The following is a 26,955-nucleotide window of genomic DNA, read 5'->3' as shown; positions in this document are numbered from 1 at the left end:
TTGCAACAGCAAACTGTAACAAAACAAGTGCAGCGAAAGTACATCATGCCTATAGGTAAATGGCCAGGCAACTTATTGTATTTCTTAAAAAAAAAAATAGAGAGAGACAGAGACACATATATATTTTGGAAAATACTTTGAAGATTCTAACACTTGTTGCCTTTTTTTTTTTTTAAGGAAATGGGTAGTTAGTTTGATGACCATTTATTTTGGTCAGAAAACCTCAAACCTGAACAGAGCTATTACTTGATTTTATTTTTGAAAGGACTTAAATTATCTTAGCTGAGATTTACCCAGCTACTCCAAGACATACAGGTCTTGTTTGATTTTTGGTGCACTTGAGTAGGTCATTGCCTGCTTTGACAACATAAAGTGTAATTTAGAGTGATGTTAAAAGTGTCCAACTCTCTTAGTTATCAGTGACCTCCCTCAGAGAAGTTGTTATGTTTGAAAACACAGTTTTTTATTTTACATTGAAATATATGCAATTTTCTGTTCCCATTAGGCTGCCCCTTAGAGCTTTAGGCTCCAAGTTAAGGTTCACTCTAATAGTTGTGGTTTGAGCTGGAGTAAAAGCAAGGCCTGTTTCCAAACAAGTGCTGACAAAGCTCATGTTTGGTTTTGTTTAGTTTGGGTTTGGTTTCTTTTTTTTTGTTTGGGGGGAAAAGGGGCTTTTGTAAGTGACAGTAATTGTCTTCTTGCCTGCCATTTGGACAACTAAATTTCTGATAAATAAATGAATTTTTTACTAAACTGCTAACAGAATAAATACTTTCAGGAAATAAACAGAAAACTACTGACTGAACTTAATGAAAACCGTCAAATATGTTGGAAATACTAAGAAGAAAGCATCCTCTGTCCTAAAGTGTAAAGTATAAAAAAAGTCTTCAAGAAAAGCAGAAAGCCTTTCTATTTGACTTTAAGTGATGAACAGATTTGGTTTGGAGGGTTCTGAGAGTTCTGAGGGCTGTGAGTTTGGAGGGCTGTGAGTTTGGGGGTTCCGAGTTCTGAGGATTCTCAGTTCTGAGCTTTGTAGTTGTAGAAACCGAAAGTCTTTTCCTCTGACCCATAAGGAACTTCATTCTCCAATTTCTTTAGATTTTTAAATGAAGAGCCTTCCTTTCAGTAACAATTTCACATGTGTATCTTCCATGTAATTAATTATCTTTTAGATACCAATAAATGCTGTATTGGGTGTTGAATAGACTCTATCCAGGAGCATTTGGTTGAAATCCTCAGCACACTTTGACCACAGTTTGGTTTTTTCCAGCTGTGCCTTGTTGGAGGCAGCAATGGAGCGGTTTGGAGTGAAATCCGCCCCGTCCCGTAACCGCTCCAAGACTGCCCTGTACGTGACCCCTCAGGACCGTGTGACTGAGTTTGGGAATGAGCTCCACGAGGACGGAGGGAAACTCTTCTGCACTTCCTGCAACGTGGTCCTGAACCACGTCCGAAAATCTGCCATCAACGACCACCTCAAGTCCAAAACACACACCAAGAGAAAGGCAGAGTTCGAGGAGCAGAACGTCAGGAAGAAGCAGAGGACTCTCACTGCCTCCCTGCAGTGCAACAGCACTGCCCAGACAGAGAAATCCAGTGTCATCCAGGACTTTGTGAAAATGTGCCTGGAAGCCAATATCCCTCTGGAGAAGGCTGATCATCCCTCTGTGAGAGCCTTCCTGTCCCGCCACGTTAAGAACGGCAGCTCCATACCCAAGTCAGACCAGCTCCGGAAGGCTTATCTGCCTGATGGGTATGACAACGAGAACCAGCTCATCAACACCGAAGACCGCTGAGAAGGAAACTGTTTTCATCATTGTTGTGAAGTTTTACATATTGATGGTGTGGTTTATTTTTATATTCATGCATATATACAGTGTTACATATTGATTTTACAAGCTATTTTGTATTCTTGTAGAAATGACAATCTATTCCTGGACTCAGTGGTGTGCCACAGATTGTTGCTGACCCTGCTATGGACTTCAGAACTCCTGATGAATGTAGGGAACGTTCCTGGCGTACATCTGATCTCTGCCCAGTCCAGCTGTAACTGATGCTGAGAAAAAGGCACTTGGATGGAGGACCTAAACAGTGCATCCAAATATCTGTGGAAGATGGTGTGGTAGGGATTGTTAATGATGTCAGTGGATTGCTTTGTCTGGTATCCTGTCCCTGAGTGACCAAGAAGTGGTGCTCACGTTTGAACTGCAAGAAGCTATAGAACGGTTAATTAAAATGTAACTGCTCTGTTGGGGGAAGACTGTTGCAACTTTCTACTCCAGTTTGGTTTACCTTTTAAAACAGGAAACCTTTTTTCTTCTAGAATACTCTCTTACTCTGTTTGGTGCAACTGTGGATGTATCCATTAGCTTGAATAGCCAGTCTCTTGTGTTGACCTCTGAGCTCCACAATTCTCACAAGGCTGGGAGTTGTGCAGGTTCACCATGTCTGCATTTCTGAAATCGCTGTTTCAGCATTTCTAAAATCACTGTTCCGTTGTCTCAGTTGTTGCCCCTTCAGCTTCAGTGCCAATCCTTGAAAGCTGAGTAGATGAACCAATAACTGAGTGTGGTTTGCAGTGCAGCTGCTAGCAAATGAACCTTGTGCTGGACAAGTTCTTAGGGGACAGGGTTAACGCCTTTTTCCTACTGGCAGGACTAAGGATGCAAAATCTAAATTGGGGCTGGGGGAGGCACTAAACTGTGAAGTTGAGAAGGTTTTTTCATTGTGCACGGGAGAAGAGACTCTTCCATCTTCCCCTGAAGGTCCTCGACATCTCCAGCCTTGTCATTGGCCTTTCAGTCAAGGGCGGTAAAGCGATTAAAATCAGCACTGCAAAGACTGTTCAGTACCTGTAAGCACAAGTAGGGAAGTGTTTATACTTGGAAGCTATACTGGAATTACAGACGTGGGCTGTATTTCTTGCTCTGTGCTATGGCCACATCTGTTGGACTGGCAGAACTAAAATGGGAAAAGGAAGAATTTCAGTCATGTTACCCTCTCCAAATTCTGGTTGAGCCAACTAACCCACTGGATGCAAGTGCTCTGTAAGAAATGAGAGAGCATTGTGCAGAGTGCTGGAATACAACTGACCTCTGCCTGCTCTAGATTTCCTGGAGATGGTCTGGGTTCAGAGAGGTGCCAAGCACTTTCTGATAGCACAGAAATCCTCCCACTCAGTGGATACAGTGGAGTAAACACGCTTTAACTCCCTTGGGTGGAGCCAGTTAGCCAGCTTCCTTTCCCCAGCAGAATTTCACAGTATTTCTTTTATTCCAGATATTTCCAGCAACACTCAGTAATTGCTAAAAAGAGACAAAACAACCTGATTATTTTGCTTCTGCAATTATTTCCCAAGCTGTTCCTAAAGCAGTCTTTTTTTCTGGGCTGAGGGAGACTTACGTACTTAGCAATGACTGGTTTTTTGTGCACTTAGCTTCTAAAGAAATGCACTTGTGTTACATGTCCTGCTAAGAAACTCTCTGGACAAGACCAAAAGCAGGAGGCTGCCCATCCATGTGCACCAGGCCAGGGGTGCTCAGCCCACTGCTGCACCTCTGGGACTGCACTCAGTCACATCCATCCCCTCAGTTGGGTTGGTTGTAGGTCCAGAGCTCCAGACAGAAATACCAGTAGCAATTCTTTAATCCTAACTAGCAAAATATGCCTTCCAAAATATCATTTGCTTTTGCACAAGCTTGGGTTTAGCTTGAAATCATGAGCTGCCTTGGGCTAAAACTCTTCTGTAAATCTTCTTAAGCCAAGCCTTTTCTGTCCTGATGATAATTGAAAGTGTTCTTTCACAGCTGCTGTCTCATTACAGTGAAACAACATTCTCACTTTAATCTTTTTTTTTTTTTAAACCTTATCAATGGAAGCGAATGGAAGACAGTGAACTGTTGAGAAAACAGGCTTCCATTAAACAAAAGCATCTGGAGAAAAGAGGATGATTAAAAGGTGTGATTTTGGGCCAGTTAGCTCAGTTTTTACTAACGTGGGATTTTTCAGGCTGCACCCCCATAACAATTTTGTATAAGATTCAATGTTGTATGTTTTTTTTCTTGACTGACAAACTGACAGGCATTTTGAAAAGCTTAATGGTGACATTAAATAGGGTCTTGCACAGCTTATAAAAAATAAATCAAGTTACTTTTACAGTTTTACACAAAAATAAAGAAGTTGGTAACATCAAGAGTTTTGGTTTAAAAAAGAGAACCAGTCATTCTCAATAAGGCAAAGGAATATTAGAATATTTACTTTCTCAAAAGCTTATTCTACTTACAGAGCAATCTCTATAGAGAGATTTACAGAATCAGAGCAATTCTATAACTGTTTTCATTAATTCTTCTAGTACCAATTTACTTTTATGCAGTACAAGCCTGGTGAGGAACATGATCAGCAGAGCCATGGGCGACCAGCTCCTAACAGTTTGGAACCAAAAGCTGGTCATCAGAATCTTCAGTGGAATGAACTTAATTCCACACAGCAGTTTGTAGGACATTGGTGTCTTAGTAAGGGGATACTTTCATTTAAGAAGGAGCTGCAGCATTTTACAAACTTTTTGAAAATCCAGATGCTGATCTATTGCAACAAACATTAATAATGGAGTGAAACAATGAAAAATAAAGCACTTGCAGGTAACCTAGAAAGAAGAATGAATAAATAAGTTTATAATCATGGACATGACCCAAATCATCAAGACCGTTCTACTTTTAGAGAAAATAAGTGTGAGTGGTTCCACTCAGTTGTGGAACAGAGTCCTGCAAACACTCAAATTTAGACCATAATTTTTGCCAGTGTGGCTACAGTTGGATAAAATTTAATTTATAATAACCTTCTAATTGCTGTTGATCCAAGGGAATATTTACAGCAGAAGTGTTCTGGTATATCTAAACTAACTAATCACTAAATCCTAGCTCAGAGGCTGTCATTAAGTTATCAGTCTCCATGCAAGAACACTGCATTATTATTTTTCTATGTATTTCCTGCAAAAAAAAGTACCTTCAGAAGTAAAGGTAAGATGGTAGCAATGTCTGCTTTTCACTTTACATAGGAAGGGACAAGCTATAAGGGATACTTTTTGCCAGGTGGTTTTATTAATATATTTGAACTCTAAATGTAATATTAAAAAAAAATAAAAAGAAAAATATTTTCTTCTCTGACCATGTACTTCAATCAGTTTAGTCAACTCACAGCTAAAATTACTCTGAAATGCTTTCCTTGGAACAACACTTTCAAAGAGTAAAATAATGAAAATGAAAAAACATGAGCAAGCTTCCAAATTTTTAATCATTTTGAAGCCTCTGATTTGGCAGGTCCTTAGGGGAGGTGAAACATCCAACATAATGAAAGGGAAATCTGTTTTTCAAAACTTGTTTGCAAAGTATGGGATATTTTCATGATAGAAGGGCTATTTTTAGCCAGAGCCCCTTTTAGCAGTTCTGAACTGAACAGTGAAATGCTCCCTGGTTTTGCAGCATAATGAGCTGGTTTTCAGGAAAAAGAAAAGAGAACAAAAAAAAGCTGGAAGTTTGGCAAGGATAATCTCTATATTTACATATAAAGAGAGGCAAGACTCACTGTTGTTGCATTCACATTGTACTCACTGCTACTTAACTCTTTGTGTAATTTGAGTGCTTGTTGTCTTTGTACAATTTTAAGGTTGTGTCTAACTTTCAAAATAAATCTTTTTTTTTAACAAAGCTTCTCACTGTAATGATTCTCTTAGTGTCTTTTGGTCTAGTGGAGATGCTTTACTTCTGGTTTGGTGGTAGGGATGTTTTGCTGATGGTAAGTGGCCACAGAAATGGTTTTATTTAAAAAAAAGTCCTGAACTTATGATTAGATAATAAAGTAGGGCTGAAAATACCTGCAGTGCCACAAGATTTCCTGTTGGAACAGTTAGACCAGAGTAAGTGATTTAAATTTTTATATTAAAACAATACTGAAAAAAAATTACTCTGTAAAGTTTTCACTCGGTAATGAAAAAGTAGTATCTTTAAAAGAATAAAAGTAAAAAGGTATTCCTTTTTGATAGATTTATGCATGATCACTTATTTTGCCAACAAAGTGGATGAAGAACATGTGGTAGTCCATATATAAAGGTGTAATGTAAGATGGTAGAAATGGATTGTGACTGTCTGCAAAAAGGTCACAGTTTGATCTCTGTCTCCCTTAGGGACTTGCTAAAAATTGAGCAAATAGCATCAATCAGCCCATCAAAAATTACTAGAGTGGGTTTGATTCCTTACACATTCTGAATTCTTACCTGGCTTGACATCTCATGATGGATCAACAGTAAACTCATGCAACCTCCTGACTGATGAATTTATTAACCATTGCTTTCTCATTTTCACTCATTTCCAGCACATTAGAATCAGGTGCTATTTATTACCCTGATACGAAGTGGAAAAGCAGAATAAACATAGCCTTTTGTAAAGTTTTTTTTTGTGTGTACAACTCTACGAAACAGCACATGCAGACTTGCAAAATTGAGTGTATTGGTGAGGATTTGTGTGGAATCTAATGCAGAACTGGGTGAAACGTGTATTTAAGGTTTAGTTTTTAGGCCATGCTGAATTCTTACGGTGACACTTTTTTATCTGAATCCAGGCAGTTCAACCCATATCCAGGATGCAGTAGGATAAAGGATACACAACTGCTTTGAGGCCACACTTACATTAATAATTAGGTTTGGCATTTATCATTTACACAGGGGAGGCAGCAGAGGCTGAAGGAGACACAATCAGCGCAGTTCTGCCAATGTCAGGTAAGAATTTCGGGGTTTTGCCCATCCCACCACTTTTTTTTACAAGAGGTTTGGAATTTGTGGGTCATCTGGTGGTGGAGGCCACCTCTTTCCTATCCAAAAGCAGATCATTGAGCTCACAAGTAGGAGCAGAAAGTGTGAGGTCGGACACAGAGAGCTACTGCAGCTCCATTAAGGATATCATTCAGCAGCTCTGTTCAAAGCTGGGAGAAAAAGAATTAGGAGCTTTAGAGGTTCTTAGGGGGTTTTGTTGTATTGGTTTGCCTCAAGTGGGTTTTTAATCTGCCCTTCAGTGGACAAAATAGCTCTCAAATTCAGTGCTGGATTTCACTGGAGTAAATGAGACCTCCTCACCTTTGTTCTTCTATAATTAGCTTTAAATTGCTTCCTCCTTCCCCTTATTTCTGAAGCCCGTCGTTATCACAAGACAAATTCAATAGCTACAACACCCTTGGAAGTGTTTCATGTACAGCAAAACCCTGAGTAGAGTCTTCACCACCTCTGTATTGAATGAACTGATGTCCCTCGTGATGAGAAGGTTCAGGCCCAGGCTCAGCCTGCACTTTAGAACCTGTTCTCTGTTCTTTGATTTAACAAGGGTTGGTTCCTCTCATTAAACTGAAATTGCTGAGGGAAAAGGGAGATGCAGAGAATCTCACAGGAAAAGGAGAAGGCTTGCAAAAAAATGAAGTAGCTGGTCTTTAACAGGGAATTACAGTGATCACCCGTGACAGGCAAGGAGCTGGATGGGACACTAAAATATTGCTGTCAAACCTTCTTCATGTAGGATTAAGGTAACTCTCAGTAGACTTACTGGAGCCCACTGTCAAAATGGTGTGTCTCACCTTGTGGTCAGAGACTGATCACCTGCAAACAGGAAAAAAGCAACCCCAAACCAAAGCTTTGGTCTTGTGATACTGTAAAAATAGAAAAGCTCGCAGGAATGTCTCAAGGTGGCAACACAGTCCCAACAAAAAACACGAAAAATTTAGATTCTTTGCCATTTTCAGAAAGATTATGAAGAAAAAAACCCTACCAAAACAAACAAAAAACTCAAAACAATTAAACAGATACCAACCAACAACCCCAGAGCAACCATTCTCCAGGAAGGAGATAAAGGTAATGATGTATCAGCAGGGGCAGTGGAAGTCTCATTTGCCAAAGGCTTTTTACCAAAGTATAGATGAGTGTCCAAGCTATTTACTATAAAAAATACAACGTAAAGAATCCTTACAAGCCATCTACAGTGTGCAGGACAGGGAATGTGTTCCTTCCTGCCACTCTGACCCACGTCTTCTCTCCCAAAGGGAGACAGCACAGAAGACTTCCACAAAATTGCCAAAAAGGGATTGCCCACCCAGAAAGTCGATCTCAAACCACCACAGAGAACAGACAAAACCTTGTTTAATGAAAAAGCTTCAATCTGCAGCAATCCAGCCCAAACCACTTTGTCTAATGAAAGTACAGAGCTTAAGTACAAACTACTAATATTACATTCCTGGCATAGGCTTTGGATAACTCGACACAGCATAGGCAGAAATGGCAGTGGCAGGAAATCCCTCCCTGAATAACCATTTTTTCTAGGTTAGACATGGATTCACCACTAGGTGTCTTCACTCTACAACCCGTGGTAGGAGCGTTTGTCTCCAGCGGAGGCAATGCCGTGTGTGCAGTTACACTCCGCGAGTTTTCTGTCGTAAGTAGTTGCCATTCAGGCTGGATTGTAATTTTGTAAGGCTTTTTCAGTTTCTCACGAACATCAGGATGATTCTCCTGTGACCAGACCCTTCCAAACTCAAAATTTCAGAGAATTGTTCCATTATTTTCTCCGAAATATTATTTTGAAAAAAGAATCCCAAGAATTTAAATTTTTTTAAGACCATAATATTCAGTATTTTCTCTAGAAAAATATATTTCAGTGTTTGACTACCCCATTTTAACACAGCGTTTTATAACTGCATTATTTTCCTCTCCCTGGTTTCTTTTTGGGGTTGTTATAGGCAGAAGTGATACCTTCTATATATATGAAGTTCCTGTTCCACTTGAATTTGGCTTTAACTTCATGAAGAAACTTTGCATTGTCAGCAGTTTTTGGGAAGATTCAACTAAGTGGTTCAATGTTTTGGAAATATTGGGGCAAGAGAGATATTAAGGACACGCTGAAAAAGGACCCACAAAATCAAAAAATCAAATTACTTGGCCTTCTGTTGTGAAGATGCTAAAAATAACTAGTAGAAACAATAGTACAATATTACAAACAATATTAGAAACCATAGTACAGTAGTACTTTTAGTGCAGATTGCTTTAAATTAATCTAACACAAATTAACATATTCAGCCATGTTTCTGACATCTACCAGCTTGTGAATGGTGAATTTGTTCAGCTTCCTAATTTGCTGATGTTGAATTAGAGTCAAACACAAGCACTGAAGGACTGAACAAGTGCCTCCCTTCTCTCTGCTATATTTGCTGGTTATAAAATTTAAACCTCACATGCAGAAGCATCTTTCAAAAAAAAAATAGCTGTGGTTCCCTGCACTGTGAGGGCAGAAGCAGAGAGTTCTGAGGTGATGTGAAACAATGAAGCAGTTCACGTTTCAACCACACACACACACACAAAACACCAAAAAAATAAAGACAACTGTGTAACCCATCATATTTTTTCAGATTTGTAGCTTCTCCACCCCTTTTTTTGGCAGCAGAACTAGTGGAGGGACTCGACTCAGACACACACCCCAGGGACACCTCACGGGGTGTGAGAGACTGTCAGAGCTGCACCTTTGAAACCCTCAGGAACATCTTTTTGCAATGCCCAGAGAATGAAGGTTTCTGCAGTCATGTTGATCAAAAGGATATTGCTGTACCTTCTCCTGGTAATGCTGGCTCAGAGCATCTGTCAAGTTTACGGTAAGATGTGGCTTTATAATTTAACCTGAGTGGAGTTTTATTAAACACTGTGGGTGGGGAACAGAAAGCAAAGCAGTGCTTAGTGTACCCTGGAGATAGCATCTTGTTTTCTTACCATATCAGAGACTCCTAATTTGAGTGAAGAGGATGATAATTTAATAATTGAGAAATATTCAGTGACTGTCTAGACAAGAACTCCAGCACCTGGGGACCAAATACATTTTTCACTGTGGTTGGGGCCGAAGGCTCTTCCTCCAAAGGGTTTGTGCCTGAAATCTGGGAATCCTACTAACTCTGAACTAAGTCTGCTTTGCAACCAAATTATCCTCACCAGACAAGTGTCTCTGCAATTACTTGGCTTACTTATTATCCCACTTTAATTATCATCCCACTTTCAACTTTGAACCGCCACAGTTTTGGAACAAGAGGTTCTTCTAATTTGGACTGACATGAAGACAACCCTGTGCCCAGTATACTGCTAGTACTATTTTTACTTTAGTTTCCTTAAGGAGATTATTTTATTTCAAGTTAGTATACTCCTAATACTGTTTTAATTTTATTTTGCTCAAGGAGATTATTTTGTTTCAAGTTCTCCCTGCCTGATATCATACAGGAGCCATAAGTGTTGGCACTGAAAGGAAGGAAGTGATACAAAAAGGCTCAGAGCTGCTGCAATGGATACACTCAGCTGCTCTTCATACATTTCAAATGGATCAACTGCTAAATTGGTCAAAATAATGTGATAAAATCCTGCTAAAATGACATAAATTGAATTGGCTGTGCAAAGCTTAGCTGACACGTGTGACCAGCCCTGCAAATCAACAGCATCTTCTGACACTCCTCTTTTTTGATGAATAAAACACTTTATTAATACTAATAGGAAATGTTAAACAAGTAGTCAGAGTATCCCTGGGAAGAGACACCCAAATATTTTGCTTAAGAGACAAGAGTTATCATGCTAGCTGCTTAATCAGGGTGTGATCTGAGCTCGAGCAAGCTGCTGAACTGCTTGCTTTACACTTGATTTTCAAATGACTAAACTAGCATGCTTCTGAAGCATGCTTCATATCTTGAGCTGACAACCTCCTTCATTCCCTAAAGGAACGTGTTTTATTCTAAGAAAATTAGAAGGTTAGAAAATTAGGCACTTCATTAAGTCCCTCTGTTATTAGTCCCTCACATAATCACCTCTCTTTATTGCCTGGTAGAATTCTTTCCTACTTGGATGAACCCTCCACACTCCTCTGCCAGGTTCCAAATACTGCTTTTAAAACAGAATGGGAATTCTGTTTATCACATCAATCTTTTTTACACACGGTTAGGGGTTTTAGTTTGGTTGGTGTTCACATTTTATTAGGTTTAATTCTTAGATCTAGGAGAGAACTACTTGGAGTCCTCCAAGAACACTAATATTTCTTTCTCTGCACCTACTACAAAAATAAAAATGATGTTCACAGGAGCATTACAGGGAGAAAACTTTTGCAAGTCAGTCTCTACAGAACCATGATACATTTTTTAAATGTATTTACGTTTTACCCAAAGGTTTCCCCAAACTTGCTTGGGTTTTATTTGGTTAAAAATAAGCCGAAAATTGAAGCCAAATTATTTAAGCTTTGTGTGTTGCAGATCTATTCAAAGGTTCCCTTACTCCAAAGAGAAACAAAGTTGACCCCTCAGATTTCATAGACCAAGTCAATAATAATAATAATAATAATAGCAACAACAACAACAGTAATAATATTTTCTAAATTAGGGAAAGAAAAATAAGCCTGTTTCTAATAAGTCACAAGCAGAAGGACCTTCTGCCCCCACATCCCTGTAATTTTAGTCCAGTTAGACCCTGTTTCCTTTGTAACATCAGAGTTTTTCCTTACAAAGAGTGGTTGTTGCTCTCTGGGCTGCAAACACAAAATAAATGAAGTGTTTCATCCCAGTGAAAATAAAACCCAGCAAGCTGGGTTTTAATAATAATAAAACTCATTCTTGCTCCAAGAATCCCATCCAGAAAGCGAGTACGTGCCCACTGATGGTGGGCACAGCTCTCAGCCCCAGTGACATCTTGCTGTCAGACCTTGTGGGATACCCTGGACATGCCAACAGAAAAGTCCCATCTTCAGGTTTCAGTCATCAAAACATAAAAGCGTATTTTCTGCACTTACACAGCTTTCATCAAGGAATAATTAAAAAAAGATGCAACTCTTCATCAGCTACATCAGCAGATAGGTCAGCATTGCAAACACCAACACTGCCAGAAAAAAAAGTTGTTGGCTTAATTAGTCATGTCATGGCTGTTTTCTAGAATGTAAAGATGAGGAAAAAATTTAAAAAATATTTTTATTAAAGTACTGTCAGGAGTATTTGCCTACTGTACAATTATGGAATACCTGCTTTCATTCGAAATCCTGGCAGAAGCTTTGCTTTACTTGTGCAAATTAATTCCTGGTGCAAGAGAGCCCATCTCACTGCAGCCTCTTCGGAAATACACTCAAGGGATCTGAAAGAAAATGTGCTTTTAATCACTGGGGATCTTGCTGAGGAGTTTAAGTTTGAAGCTGATATATAAAGTCTGTTACAGATTCTTTTCCCCTCTTGAAAACTGCACATTCAGAGACTCGTCATGACCACCAGTGTTTGTGAAACTGAAAACTTAAAGCCTTGGTGTAAAACCTTGTAACTGGCTTCTCTACTATTGTTACAGAAGTTAACTAAACTTATTTTAAAAGCAATATGGAACATAATTGGCAGTGTCTCTACCACTGACTTCTCATAAGAGAAAAAAACCTGAGATACTCTTCTGAGGAAAAGTTCACCAAGCCACATGTGTGCTCAGGTTTATTTTGTATGTGTCATTCTAATGACAATTAACGAACTGAAGAAGTGTTCTCTCACTGGCAGATGTGTTGATTTTTTTCCCTCCTATTTAAAAAACAAAATATATCTATCGCTCATTCTCTAGGATATTATAATTTATATTGTTATTTCATCCCAAATCTACACCAAAACCTACCCCTGCCAAATGGCCTTTGTAGGAAATCCATGAAATATATTTTTAAAGTTTGCCTTAAATATTTGGTTCTATATAAAATATATCCCAAACATTTTTAGTTTTAAAAGGATTTTCTCCACTGCTTTTTGTCCATTTGCAGTTTATTGCCAAGGGAGGTGTGATTTGGGACAGAGAAAAGGCTAACTAGAGATTTCAGGGCATGCTCATCACCAATTCCAACACCTAAGCACTAGAGGAAAAAAAAAAGATGGATTATAAGAAAAGGCTTTCTCTAGTCCAGATTTTTTGGTTACTGAAGTTCAAAATAATTGAAACTAAGAATTTCACAAAGCCTGAGGAAAATGTTTATAACTCTTGTTCATTCATCTCATCTGGTGATATTGTTCTAGACAACATTTACCAAGGACTTCTTCCTGGCAAAAATTTGAAACCCTGAAGCCCAAATCATTGAGCCATCAGTCATTAACAAGTCCTTAACATTCAGCCATGAGTCAGTAACAACATACCAAAGCAATTATGATGATTGTTATGCTCCAAGAATTGTCTTGTAATACTTAAAAAAAGAATTAAAAGGAGCTTAAAGTCTGATTGGTTTAAGCCCCTGAAAGTAAGGCCCTTTTGCAGGCTCTGACAACAGTCTCCACATTCTCACACACACTGAAATGGAAGCTGTAGCTCATATAGTTTATTAAGAAATTCAAAAGATTGTTCTATTTGACTGTCAGGGGAAAAAAAAAAATAAACCAAAAAAATCACAAATAGTGGTGTTTACCTGGCAGGCACAGGCTTTTTTCCACAGGATGCACAAAGCAGAACTAAGGAAATTCAATCCAATTTCAGTAAGCTATTTTTTTTCCCTACCAAAACTGCGGCTGCACCAGAACAACAAGCTCAGGACAAGTTCCTCCCACACGCTGTTCCCAAAGCCCAGTGCACATTCCATAGGCAACCTGTTGAAGGAAACAAGGATGGTGGAGTCAGGACCACTGGATGGCAGGGAATTCTGCTCTGGGAGCAGAATTTAACCAGACCTGATTATATTGGAATTAGGAAGTGAAGGATCACCACCTGCAAAGGAGCAAAACTGTGGCACGTTTGCACAGGCATTGGGAAAACAGGAGAAACACTGTTCAGGCTCACCTGGTGGGAGACAAGCACCTTCTATTTCAGGTCTCTTAAAAATATATAAGGAAAAGCAGAACAAGTAATAAAGTAATAGCAATGCCAGTGGAAGTTTAAAAAAAAAAACCAACAACAACAAAAACAAAACCAAATCAAACAAAAAAAAATTCACAAAAAACTCACCCCCAAACACAAAAAAAACTCCAAACAACTCCCCCCCCCAAACCAACCAAACAAAAAAACAAAGAATAAATTGTATCCAATTAAATCTTTTATTAGCAGTGAAGCAGCTCCTTATGATTGCATTGGAGACATACAAGCATGTTTTATTTCAATTCTCTTAAAAATATACTATGTAAGGAAATAGAATACGTAATGTCAATGCCAATGGAACCTTAATTAAAAAAAAAGGCAAAAAAAAACCCAAACAAAAAACCCCACCCAAACAAAACAAACAAAACCCAAAACCCCCAAACAAACAAAACTAACAAAAAAAACCCCACCAAACAAACAAACAAAAAAAACCAAAAACAAAAACAAAGGATAAATCGTAACCAACTGAATTTTTTATTAGCAGTGAAATAGCTCCTTAGGATTGAATTGGCAATAGTGCAGGAAGTTCTAAGGATGGAATTTTCTCATGGGGATGAGAACACTTGAACTGCTTATACCTTTCACCTGCAGAGCAAGAGGGGCACAAAAACTACCCTTGAAGTGCATCCAGACCTCAGTAAAGCTTCTGGTCTGGAAATTTCTACATTCCTATTCAGGAATATAGAAATTTCTGTGCCACCCCTCTTCCCTGAAGTGCAAGACAATTATTTCTTTAGAGCAATATTTAATATTGATAAGACATTTTCCTTTCCGAGTACCCACAAAACTAATGTCCATTGGAATTCATGAGAAACTCAAAACTTGTTTGAAAACAGAGAAATTGGACTTTTGGGACCTTCTATAAAAGTTCTGGCATTTAGTTTTTTGGGGGGTTGTGTTTTGGATGGTTTGTCTGTTTTTCCAAAAGAGAATTTTAAAAAAGATAAAACTATGTGATAAAATAATTAGATGAAGGTCCTCAGAAAATATCTTTGCTGCAGAGATATACAGATCCTTTTGGAAATATATGTTACATAGGATTATATCTAAAAGAAGGCTGCTATCAATCTTTATAGATAACTTCCTGGAGCATTATCTTCCAGGGCAATCACTGCTCAAAGAACTGAAACCTTCACTTTCTAATTTGAGCTTTTAGTTTCCATTTTCAGGCTCTTGATAACCATGTGCTGCTGCTGTGGTATGACCAAAGGAGGTCTGTCCCACTTGCCTGAAACCTGAAATCATCTGAAATCTGCTTTCTTTTAATTGGAGATAGAAGATTTTAAGTGAAAGAGAAGTGATCCTGCCTCATAAAACTAAAATATATCTTTCAGAATGGTCTTAGTCAGGAAAGCAGGGAAGGGACTGGATGTCCTCTAACACCTAAATACTGCCTTGTGAACATGTTAGAGCTGGTACTATTGCAATATACTTGACACATCATATATGTTGCAAATCCCTCCATACTATATATATTTAATATATTAACACTAAATTTAACTATTTTATTCACTTTAAGTATCATGCAATATGTTAAATGTTATATTAAATATATTGCTTTTGATACTACATCTCAACAGATATATTGTCAATGTAGGCCACTCCTCAGGACCACCAATAATTCAAACTCTACAAGCTTCCACAGAAATCAGTTCCATTATTACTATTTTCACAACTAGAAAGTTTTTCAAACTATATAATCAACCTTCCCTGCTTCACGTGTAGCCCTTTATTTCTCCCCATACTTACCAGAAACATGAGGAAAAAAGTTATTTCATTCTTCCTTTCTATCTTACATGATTTTATGATGTCCTTTCCTCTCATTTCTTTTCTTTAAATGAATAAAAATCCACAAGAATTTCAAGCTTTACTTCGTGACCTTCCTATCACAGTCCTGGTGTTAGCTGGCTTCTTTCCAGCTTGGAGAGTCCTCACACATTACCCTGCTCTTTCTTGAAGAGCACTGGACAAGACCTAGGTAAAATTGCCAGAACAGAAAGCTTTTTACATGCCCCCCGTGTATCTTCTTGAACTGAGCTTGCCTTTCTATAAACAATTTCTGTTATCTGTTCAATCTGATTTACTGCTGGTAATATATTGGCAGCTTTCTCTCTTTACTAAGTAGTGAAATAATATTTTCTTAATTTTACAATCAGTATACTTGCACTTGATGTGCTTTTTCAAGCTCATCTCATCCTCTGCCATGACTTTTCCAATGTTGCTCAGTTCTTTTATGTCCCTCCTTCATAACCAGACCTTCTTTTCTGCTTTTGGAGGTTTCTTTCTTGTGTCAGTGAAAAGCTTGCTCATGATTTGGCCAAGACAGTCTTTTCCTGCACTGCTGCAGTGCTGAGAGCTTGTACTCTTGTCATTTATTTACAGCTGAGGAGTTCTTATCTCCCACATCTCCAAACTTACTGAAGAACTTACTTGCTTTGCCAAACAAAACTATTTTTATTCTGCTGCTCTCATTCCTTCTCTTCTTAGGGCTATTGAATCAATTCTGCCTTCTATTTCCCCTTGGTTTTTATCCAGATATTTCTCATTAGTAAAAAGACATTGTTTGTAGCCAGGGCTCTTCTCCTGGTTAATTTGCTCATCTCCATCCAAATTATCTGAATTTCTTCCCCTTGCCCCTTCCACAGGGACCAGTTTTAAAGTCCTTCTCCAAGTTGCTTTACCTGTGTGTTTTTGCCACTCTCCTCACCCCACTTCAAACCTCATTTAAAGCCATCCTAAGGGAAAGTTGGTATTCAAGGATGACTTCAGATTTGGACTCTTCAAACAGAAACTTCCTGGCATTCCAAGTTCTGTGGGCAGAGGATTTTCAATATTCCACGTGGCAGAGATATATCAGAGACCACCATTTTTGCAGTGGCTGCAAATAACAGTGAATAACCCCCTCCTTGTTATCAGGCAAGACCAGGTACATTTGACAGGGCAAAATGAGGACAATATTCAAGATAAAGGTTTGAGTGCTACCTAATTTTTAAATGCCCATTTCCAAAGCCACTGTAAAAGAAGGTAGAGCAGTAGGAAGAATGTGAGTATCACATAGTTTTTGTTACTTGGAACTAGCCAGAGAAATAAAGCATCACATGGATCTTTGATAAAAGGTCAGGACATTCAAATACCAAGTCCCAGAGTTACAGTGAGTCAAACCCTTGACCTGAACCCTCAACTAAACAAAATGTAGCAAAAATTTAAAAAATAGATACAATACATTTGCATTAAATATAATTCTATTCAATATTACAATTATAAAAATCTCTACCAAAAAAAAAAGCCTTTACCTCTGCAAGTTAAGAAGAGTTCTGAAGTAACTAATCTCAATTGAATCTAAAAGGATCAGGAAAGATCTGTGAGAAGGATGACACAGGAAAAGTTGCTATGTATATCTTACATATATTCTTCCTAAAATATTAAATTTCTAACTTGACTGAGATACAGAAAAAAGGGAAAGTTTATATCAGAGAGAGAAAGTTCGTTTTAACAACCCTGTGGAAACAAAAGCAGCAGTAGTGTTGATGTTATCTGCTCTCACCGACCCATACAGAGATCAGATCTGCTGCAAGGAGACAAGGGAAGTCTTGAGTCATGACAGAGACAAAACCCTGTGATCAGAGTGATGGGGAGTACACAGCAGCCTCCCACTGCCGGGATTTGTGTTATTTTTTTCTTCCAGGATCTGATGCCAGAGGTTGTTTACCCGAAATTCAAGTTCAAAGACGCTCCCAGTACAAAGCTCATGTTGGGGGCTCTTTGTCTATAGAGTGTCCAGGCCAGTACTGCCAGACAAGGCCACTCGTGCAGTGGTGCAAGATGGAAGGAGCTACATGTGTGCAGCTGGAGAAGGGCAGAGCAGGATGGAAGTCTGACTCTGTGTTCACCCTGGAGATCTTCCCAGTCCATCAGAACGACACTGGACGTTTGCGGTGTCAAGCAAAAGTGGGCAACTTGTCCATTGAGAGCCATGAAATAAAGATCATTGTTGAAGGTGAGCCCCCTGTGTTGTGAAAGAGCCCTTTTAAAAAAAAAATTCCATTTACAGCAACGCTCCTGCCTTCTGGATTACAGCTCCTCCTGTATTTTACTGGGAGCACATTGTGCTGGTACTTGCCACTTCCTCCACGCTTTTATACTGCTTCTTGGTAGGACAGAAATCAAAAGAAAGAACAAAATAAAGAAATAACAGGAGGATCTAGAAGAGAAAGGCAAAGCTGCCAACACCAAACAGCCTATCTGATAATTAAAAAAATATCAGTTGGAACAAAAAGAGCTTGTGGGAGCACAGCCTGGTTGTACATCCCATGGACTAGACAGGACACAAATGATCATGGAGGAGCAGTCACTGAGGCCACACAACAGTATGGAGGACAAAGCAATTCAAGTGTCTTGTTGAAAATTGTCTCCTTGCAACAACCAGGGTATGATCTTGTACCCCAAGAAGTTCAAGAGTAGCAAATATTACAATAGCTTTAAATGATCTTAAAGGCAAATCAGGTCTTCTCATTGATCTAGTTGGCATTCTGAGTCTAGATATGAGGAGCCATGTCTGCCCTCCTCAGTGTTGCTCTGCAGCTCTAGAAAGTGGTCTGTGTGGCCTTAGTGTCCTACTGAGCCCAGGCAGTGAGCTCTAAGGTTGTTCTGTTGCCAGTTCCTCTTCTGGTGAGTTAATGAACTTTAAAAATTAAACTTATAAAAAATTATGGCAAACAGAGTATAGCCCAGCTCGTGATACGTTTCCTTTGAAATATGTTCTAGTGATCTATTTGAATGCCCAAGAGGTCTGAAAGATAGAACTACTCTGTTGGCAGTGGGAGACAAACTCATCATTCCCCCTCCTCCAAAACACCTTTCCCTTTGCTTGATCCATTGGTGCCAAATGTCAAGTTGCTGTTTCATTTCCCTGTCCTGCTTTTATCTTTCAGAAAAGTCTATAAACATCACAGTTTCACCAGAAAGTAAGTTCTAATTCTTATTTCCTCTTTAGGAGAAAGGAACTAACCTGTATTGCTATGACTTTCTGGTTTGTGCAGTCAAGACAATTTTTAAACTCATTGCTAAACTACAATTGCTTTCTTCCTGCTTGAACAAAATACGGTCTCTCAAGGGGCATGGTTTTCAAGGCTGGGACTGTCCAGAATTCAGCATAAAAGGGACAAAGCCAATTAAATCACCTCCTGGTGCTATACACTACAGTTCTTGCACACTGTTTAATATCCCAGTAATAACTGGCTTACACATACGAGGTGTTAGAATCATGCTATACCATCACTTCTAACACAGCCTGAAATGGGGGTTTTACTCACAGTTGGCTGTTGTTCACAGGTACAATTGCAAAAATATGTTGGAAGTTCAGAGCATTCCTCTGATTCTGAGCCTTTCTTTGTTCCTGCCATGCATTATTCATGAATCACATTTTCCCTCACACTTTTCCTTCCAGTATCTTCATGCTTTGTGAGATGCCGTGGAGCTCAGGTTATCCCCTGACACGCTGCACCAAATTACAGAATGTTTGTACATTAAGAATTCAGTCACATCAGAAAGACACAATACTAAAAAAAAAAAAAAAACAAAAACAAACAAACAAAAAAAGCCAGTCAAATATTTTTCTCTGCTAATGTAATTTTAGATACCACCAGCATCTCAGAAGAGTCTCAACAATCTGGAAACTACAACATATTGCACATTATTTATGTCTCAGCACCCCTGGGTCTATGTTGTCTGTTCATCATTGGATGCATGTTTTGGTGTCTAAAGAGGTGCCGCAGTAAGTAGTTCTAAACTTACTTTTAAACTAAGTTTGCCTAGGATGCATTTGATTACACTCCTTTTCATGGCTTCAGGGAAGTTGCATTCAAAGCTCTATGAAAATCCCCTTATAATTATCCCAAGTGATTGCTGTGATGTCCTTGTAGAGTGTGCCAGTTAAGATACTGAATCTTTAAGTCTTTAATTTGCCCCATATATTGTTCCCTTACAGAGACAGAAGGATGGAAGTAAAGTCATAAAAACCTCAGACTTTACAATAGTCTTTTTTTTCTTTTTCTTTCCCAGCAAAGCAAAAGAGAACTCCACTAACACAACAGAGACAAGAGAGCCTGGTACGTTTAACTTTTCCCATCAAAACCTGACCACAACCACACACCAAGAACAAATCTTTGTGTAGTATAAAACATGGCACAGGATCAGAGGCAGTCAGTGACCTTCCTTGTGCCTGGATGGTTTGTCTGGAGTGAGATATCACCATGGCTGAGTTGAGGGAAAGAACTAAGGGTCTTAGACACAAAGGTACTTTACTTTAAATTCCTGTTAAAACACAGTTTAGGCATCGAAATTCCTATTAAAATACAATTGAAGCATCTAAATTCCTCTTAAAACATATTAATTTCTAAGTGCCCTTCCAGTAACAGTTCAGGTACTTGAAGCACCTGTGTTGAGCTGGTTCAGACTGTCTGTGTAAGACAAAATATGACCCACAGAGCGAGGAAAATGACTGAAAATAAACACTTTAATATGGGACTAGCAGGAATTCATCAAGTTCTGCAATTAGTTCCAGAGAAATCAGATGGGAAGAAGGCAGAACACAAAAGATGCAACCAGAGCTGACAATTATCAGTCACTGGGGTGGTGCTGGTGGGGATCAGAGGGCACCAAACAGGTTGCAGAGCTCCCAAATGGCAAGTTGGAGGAAAGAAAAGACAGTATATTGTAAGTGGCTGGAAAAATGAATGACAGCAAATGTCTTAGAGGGGGTGAATTTATAGAGGAATTTTGTTTTGGAGAAGGAGAAAGATTTATCTGGAAAATAGTAAGAAAGAGGATAAGAAGCAAGAGAGCAAGAAATGAAGGAATAGGAGGCAACGAGGAAAAGGGAGTGTGGTGTTTGGAGGTGAAGATAAGAAAGATTTCATAAACTGCTGAGGAAAGCCTTGAATGAGCAGTATAGAAGAGCTCTCACAAAATGCTAAATCAGTTTTCCCTTAAGTTGGCATCTTGTAAGAAAACACATGAGAGTTTGGGAAGGGAAATGGAAGAAGGCAGGAGACAGAAGAGTGATTTCTAACTTCATTCCAAAGATCAGAATAAAGTCCAGTGACCAGGTGAATCCTATCCACCTCTGCTCAAATGCAGTTTAAATAGGATAAAACTACTTGGACAAAACCTTACATGCCTCTTATTTAGGAAACAAAGAGCTCTACCCTATTGTGTTTTTTGCAGGTCAGGAATCCAGCAGCTGCTCTACCCTCTGGTGCTGGAACAACTCAAGCTTCAGAAGAAAGCCCCTCACTTCATTGTTCCATGGCCAGCCCACTACAGGCCTGGAAGGACAACACAATTTATGACAACACTGTCCCTCCCTGGAACACTCAGAGGAGAGCCCTTCATTCACCCTGCAACACTCCTGGTGTTCCTTTCATCCCAGTTTTACCTGAAAGCCCAGATGTCATCACATACGCTGCACTAAACCATTCTGCTGCTGCAGAAAGGTGCCAGAGAAGGGAACAAACCACAGTAAATGAAGTTACAGAATATGCCTCCATTAATGTGCATCGATAAACATGGCCAGGACTCCTCCAGACAACTACTTTGCAGTCTCAGTTCCAGCATCCCTCCAGGATGTTCATTTCTCTTTTGGGAAAGCTTCCTTTTATTAAGAAGGACCAGTGGATGCTCTGCTGTGACACCAGAATTCAAAACACAGCCCATGTCAATGGGTGGGTATTTGCACTGTGTGTTTGTCTCTTAAATATTGGAATAAAACTAGTCAGCTTTTTTTCTCTTTTTTTTCCTTTTTTTTTCCTTTTTATTTTCCTTTTTATTTTTTTCCCCCCCAGTATTCTGCTTCTACTACGTTTTGGTTATGGTTTGAATATCCACAAAGGGGAGAAAGGAAAGGTTTTCCTAGGATAGAAACATGTAAAATGAACCTGTGAGGAAGATGATACTGAGTCAGGTTCATTTCTCCCAAGAAAATGTCTGTGGGAGAATTTTTCTCTGAGTTTCTAAGAACACCCTTCCAAGAATCCAGCTTTTCAATCCACTTCACTCTACCTCCTTGCAAAGTTTTTTGAGCATCATGAATGCTATTATTGACCAAAATCTAGTGAATACTAATGTGTGTGTTTGTATTCTGTGGATGAGAAAAAGGGGAGGGTTGTTTTACAAAGAATTCTCACAAATAAGGTGTGAGAAAATATTGAAATATAGCAAATTCTCTTACATATATTTATAAAAATTTCTCTTGGTGGGATGATTGATTGGTGAAGTTATTGCATGTTGCTTTTGTCCACAATGGATCAATGGAAACAACAAATGATCAGCAGTGACTGACCCCCAGTCAAAATCAAAACTTCTGTTCACAAATAACTGTATAACTGTGTCATGCTAAGTTTTCTTGCCAAGACTGGCACAAAAAAAGGTGATTATGCTTCATACCTAGGTTTGTGGAAAAGAAGATAAAAATGAGATTAAGATCAAGGTGCCCTTTGAAGTTTGAAAAGAACACTCATGGTCCTCGTCTGCACCAATTTTTCCGCTCTACCTTGGATACTGTGCATCTGCTCTTGCAAAATAATGCTCTTAAAATTACTCTTAGTGACATTTGCACCAGAGGTTTTTACAGCAGCAGGCAGGGAGTCTTTAACTTGGTTAAAGGTTTGCACCCCAGTAGAAAAGGAAGGATGTGCCCGATCTCAGGCTGCACGTCACACACCGGATGGTTTGTTGATGGAAGAAAGTAAAGGCTCTTCTGTCTTCACTCTTCATCTGGGTGTCCAGTTAAACCCAAAGCTGTTAAGCACACACACATCCACCTTGCTGTTCTGGTCAGCTGGATGGTTTATTATGCTTAAGGTGCACTTGTGATCTGCCTCCCCCTCACCTTTGAACTCAGTCACAGTATCTGTGTGGAGAAAAATCCACGGTAATTAGTTCTGTACTAAGTTTCTGCACCAAGTTGTTAGTTCAATTTTAGTGGGGTTTTTAAATGTATAAATTATCATTCCAGTAAATCATTGATAATCCTCATGTGCTGGTTTAAAGGTAAACCAGCAGGGGAAATGAACTCAACTCAAAAGAGAGACCACAAGTCAGAATAATAATTTAATAAAACAACACAACAAGTATGATTATACAGACAAACAACCGGCTTCAATCCACAAAAACCCAAATGTACAACCCAGCACCCTGGGGCATGAACAAAGTGGTGTTCCCCAGGCCCCCCTGAGTCCAAAGTAAAGGGAGAGCGGAAAAACCTGCTGGTGGGAGAGCTGTTGCAGTCCAGTCAAAATGGTGATTGCAGTCCAGTCGAGGGTGGTGGTCTCAGTTTGGTTGAGAGCGGTGAGCTGCAGTCTGGCTGAGAGCGGTGAGCTGCAGTCCTCCTCTGGATCCCACGAGTGGTAAAAAGGTTCCAAAACTCCAAGTTTATATATTCTCCAGTTCAGGCAGGAATGCTCAGTCCTTCCCTCAGAGTGGGGAATTCCATAAAAGGGTATGAGGACAGGAACATCTACAGGCCTCTACTGCTAACAATTTCTGGGAAATGGTATGGAAGGCTATAGAATACACAGTTTTGGGTTACACCCATACCATGATGAACTGGTCTCAGCTGTCCTAACTAGGACACCTCATTAAAACAAAAGTAGTAGAAAACTGTCTTCTAGAAAAATTCAGTTGCTCTTTTTGTGTTAGTGGGCCAATCCTTATATGGCCAGAGATAAATTATTTTAGGTGAAACTTGGAGTAAGTTGGGTATGAAAAGGTCCAGAAACAGACCTTTGATTGTATTTCTTACTCAGATGGTAAAGGTACAATTATTTTTATAGACAATCTGTTTCTCTGACACAGATTCTACCTCAATGGCCTTAAACCGAAAAACAAGGTTTGTTCAGAGCAGTCCCGGAATAACAACTGACATTTGGGACCTAGAATGAGGCTGAACACTCGTGGAAGGTGTGTCACACCATCAAGAGATGCAAAGCCTGGTGAGATCTTCACATTGTGTTCTTCACTTGTACAGCAAGGCTGAGCCTGGACTTAATCAGGTCCCAAGAGAGCCCAGTTTGATTTGGAAAATGAGATTTTTGTAGGTAAACAGGAAGTTCCTCAGCACCTCACCAACATGCACAGAAAAGCAAAACTCAGGAGCTTGCAGTAGCTTCACATTTTTAAAGCAGACAAATTGAAAGGCTGTGCCTTTTGAAGCAGGGAAACTAAAGGTGCTGACTGAAACCTTCTGCCTCTTAAGGTGCAGATGATCCGTGCAGATAAAGCTCAGCATTGCTCAGATTTCACAACACTCTGGAAGAAATGACAAAAGGTTATTTCCACCATCCACTGGCTTTAAAACTGGCCAGTGCAAGGAAGGACTCTACTAAGGTAGTCACTTAAGGTGCTACATACTCATCTCAGTTGTCTTGTACACCTTTCCATAACATAATTCACATTTGAAACATCACACCCAACACTGGTGGCAGTAAGGCTCGGTGGATGGTCTCCAGATTTCACGCATTCACCTTGCAGCATCCCACTAGAGGGGCAGGACAGCCTTCTGACTCACTCTGTGAACTCAAAGAGTGACTGAAAAGGGCTAGTTCTGGGTGAAACCACTCAGGGAAACCACAGAATCACAACAGTGCACAACGACACAAAGAACACAAGGAACAAAAAGGCTCAGGAACCCTCCTGAGGGAGATGAACAGCCCCCCTAAGACATGATCTGAGGTCCTCCAATTTATATGACATGATTTCTGAAGTCTTGTCTTTCCCTTGCTATTTTTGCCCCAAATATTCTGTACAGGTACAGTCACACAGGAAGCCCAAAGAACAGAAGCAAAGCTGCACAGCTCTCAGTTACACCCACAAACCCACACAGAGGGAAAAGAGTCTGTGGAACTGAAGGTCTGTTCATGCCAGCAAAGCACAGTTACTGCTCTTCACTGCAACCTCTTGCAAGGGAGGGACACGTGACAGGTTCCTCCCTCTGAGCAACCCACACAGCACACGAGCCTCTGAAGAGATTAGATGAGATGAATGAGCTCTTAGACAGTAAAACATACCAACCATCCTGGTTTCACTTTGTCCAGTTATTCCCACTGCCCCAAACTGTGCTTCTTTATGAAGACATTAAAAGTTTACACTGTTGTGACGTTTATTCACTTGGCAACTCTTGTGCCCCGAATTTCCACCAGACAGGGGACTTCTGGCAAACCACAAGCTTTTTCATACTGCTAGATCAAACAACAGCCTGCTGAGCCTTGCTTCTCCACCTACCTGTTTTGCAATACTTTCCCCCACATCCCCACAGTAGCCTGAGCCCCATTTTAGCTCATAAGGCCCACAGGCAGCAAGGAGAGCACAGAAGGAGGTGCTGCAGCTGACAGCATGTCAGAAGTGGAACTTGAGCCTCCAGATAAATGGCACTGCCTCACATTGCTAATTTTCCTGTAGTTTTCCACCTAAGAGAGTGGTCAGAATTGCAAATTTGCAGTAATGCTCTCAAAAATGAAGGAATAGGGTGTACAATGTCTGTCTTCCAGTTCAGCTGAGCTGCTCCACCCAGGTACTGCTGTGCCTGCATTACCTGCACCATTAAGCCAGTGGACTTGGGAAGAAAAAGGGACAGCACAGAGGGAAATATGGGATGGTTCATGACTCAGCAGCCAAGCTCCACACCAAAGCCTCGTCCCTGCACACCCTGTGCTGCCAGCTCAGATCTTCCCAACCTCTGGGCAAGTGCTAGCATTCCCAGGATCTCCCTGCATCCCATGTGCTCATCTGGGGACAGAAGGCACAAACCCAGAGCTGAGCCCTGGGACCAAACCACAGCACAGGCAGCTGCAGGAAGAAGTGAACATCCATTTCCCTGAAGAGGGATGTTCCCTTGTCCTGCTCTGTGCACGGGGTTCCTCATTCTGTGGTTTCCATGGCTCTGCTTCCCCACCATTTCATGTCAACAAACATCAGCCAAGGCAAACGGGAATCAGAGACAGGAACAACGGTGACCAGGAAAGAGAGAAGAAGAGATTTCAGGGGTAGAGAGAGGGCAGGAGAGCTGAATGGACACCCAGAAAAGGATCCCCAGAGCCTACAGGACAGTGGATTTAGCTACAAAGCTTGAGGTGAAAACAACCCCATGTCTTTCAATACAGACAAAATGAAAAAATCTCATTTTTCTGTGAGTTTTAAGTGGCAACTACTATTTTCCATTAAAAAATCCTACACTGGGCCAGGCCTGCTCACGCTCTATTCCTGCTCACCTAATGAAAACACCTAAGAAACACAAAAGCCCACAGTTTCATCCCCACAGCTGAGATCACCATGACCTTTACATTCTTCACCACCACAATTACATCTCCAGCCTAAACTCAAACTTCAAATTCCTATTTCCCTTTCTGCCTTCTCATACACACACACCTCATGGTGACCCACAGAGGAACAACTACTGCCACAGTTACTGTAAAATAACCAAAGCAACAGGGAATAATCTGTACTGGAAACACTGTTAAGAGGCTGAGCTTCCAACTGTTATGAATCTTGACAGAGAAGTTCACGTTATAAATAATTGCATAATTAACTACACATCTCGTAATAATTGGTTTTAGTCAGGAGACATGAAGTTTGGGATAAAGAATATCCTTGCATGAGATGTAACCAGACTTAACTGAGAGCACAGAAGTGACCATTTTGCACAACTGAAGAGTAGAACTTCACTTTGAGCTGGCAGTGTGGCATCTGGATTTTCATGCAAGTGGCATTTATCCTCAGGTAAACTAACCTGAACTCTTTTTTCAGATGAGATTTTCTAGCCAAATTAGTGCTTTACTTTCTGGCTATCTCACCTCTGCACATCATTACTGAGACTCCACTCAGCAGCTCAGCCACCTCTGCTACTGAGACACAAACCTGTCACCTGGCAGTGAATCACACCCTCTCAGCTCCAGGAAGAGTAAAGGCACTCAGGGCAGGCATATCCAAGTTCACTACTGGTGCATGAAAAGGAACTTCAGGATCCTGCACTTGGCAACCAACAGGCAAGTCTCTCCAAGTTATGC

General features: G+C 40.0%; 2 protein-coding genes across 3 annotated transcripts in view; both read left to right on the top strand.

The window, feature by feature from the left end:
• CGGBP1 (CGG triplet repeat binding protein 1) overlaps positions 1–5,702 on the top strand; it is a 7,347-nt gene extending 1,645 nt beyond the window's left edge. Inside the window, exons 1-2 of one of the 2 annotated variants that reach the window (XM_017821957.1) lie at positions 25–55; positions 1,271–5,702. In XM_017821957.1, the coding sequence (XP_017677446.1) occupies positions 1,293–1,796 (504 nt within the window). In that variant the 5' untranslated portion in view covers positions 25–55; positions 1,271–1,292 and the 3' untranslated portion in view covers positions 1,797–5,702. Of the gene's footprint in view, positions 1–24; positions 56–1,269 lie in introns of those variants that run through there. The other variant, XM_017821955.1, reaches the window with a different exon arrangement.
• Positions 5,703–9,587: 3,885 nt separating this feature from the next.
• On the top strand, positions 9,588–21,460 carry BTLA (B and T lymphocyte associated). Its single transcript, XM_017821884.1, has 6 exons — positions 9,588–9,675; positions 17,583–17,894; positions 18,829–18,861; positions 19,533–19,670; positions 19,958–20,004; positions 21,122–21,460. Exons 1-6 carry the CDS (start codon positions 9,588–9,590, stop codon positions 21,458–21,460), a joined length of 957 nt encoding a protein of 318 aa, XP_017677373.1.
• Positions 21,461–26,955: the final 5,495 nt, after the last annotated feature.

This window comes from Lepidothrix coronata, unplaced genomic scaffold (genome assembly GCF_001604755.1).
Source record: "Lepidothrix coronata isolate B3197 unplaced genomic scaffold, Lepidothrix_coronata-1.0 Scaffold93, whole genome shotgun sequence".
NCBI classification, from domain to species: Eukaryota; Metazoa; Chordata; class Aves; order Passeriformes; family Pipridae; genus Lepidothrix; species Lepidothrix coronata.
The sequence above is the reverse complement of the archived record's forward strand: the minus strand, read 5'-3'. Positions and strand labels throughout refer to the sequence as shown.

Coding starts and splice junctions, on each gene's coding strand:
- BTLA (XM_017821884.1), top strand. CDS start 9,588: ATGAAGGTTTCTGCAGTCATGTTGATCAAAAGGATATTGCTGTACCTT. Junction 18,862..19,532: donor CATCACAGTTTCACCAGAAA/GTAAGTTCTAAT, acceptor ATGTAATTTTAG/ATACCACCAGCATCTCAGAA. Junction 19,671..19,957: donor GTGTCTAAAGAGGTGCCGCA/GTAAGTAGTTCT, acceptor TTTCTTTCCCAG/CAAAGCAAAAGAGAACTCCA.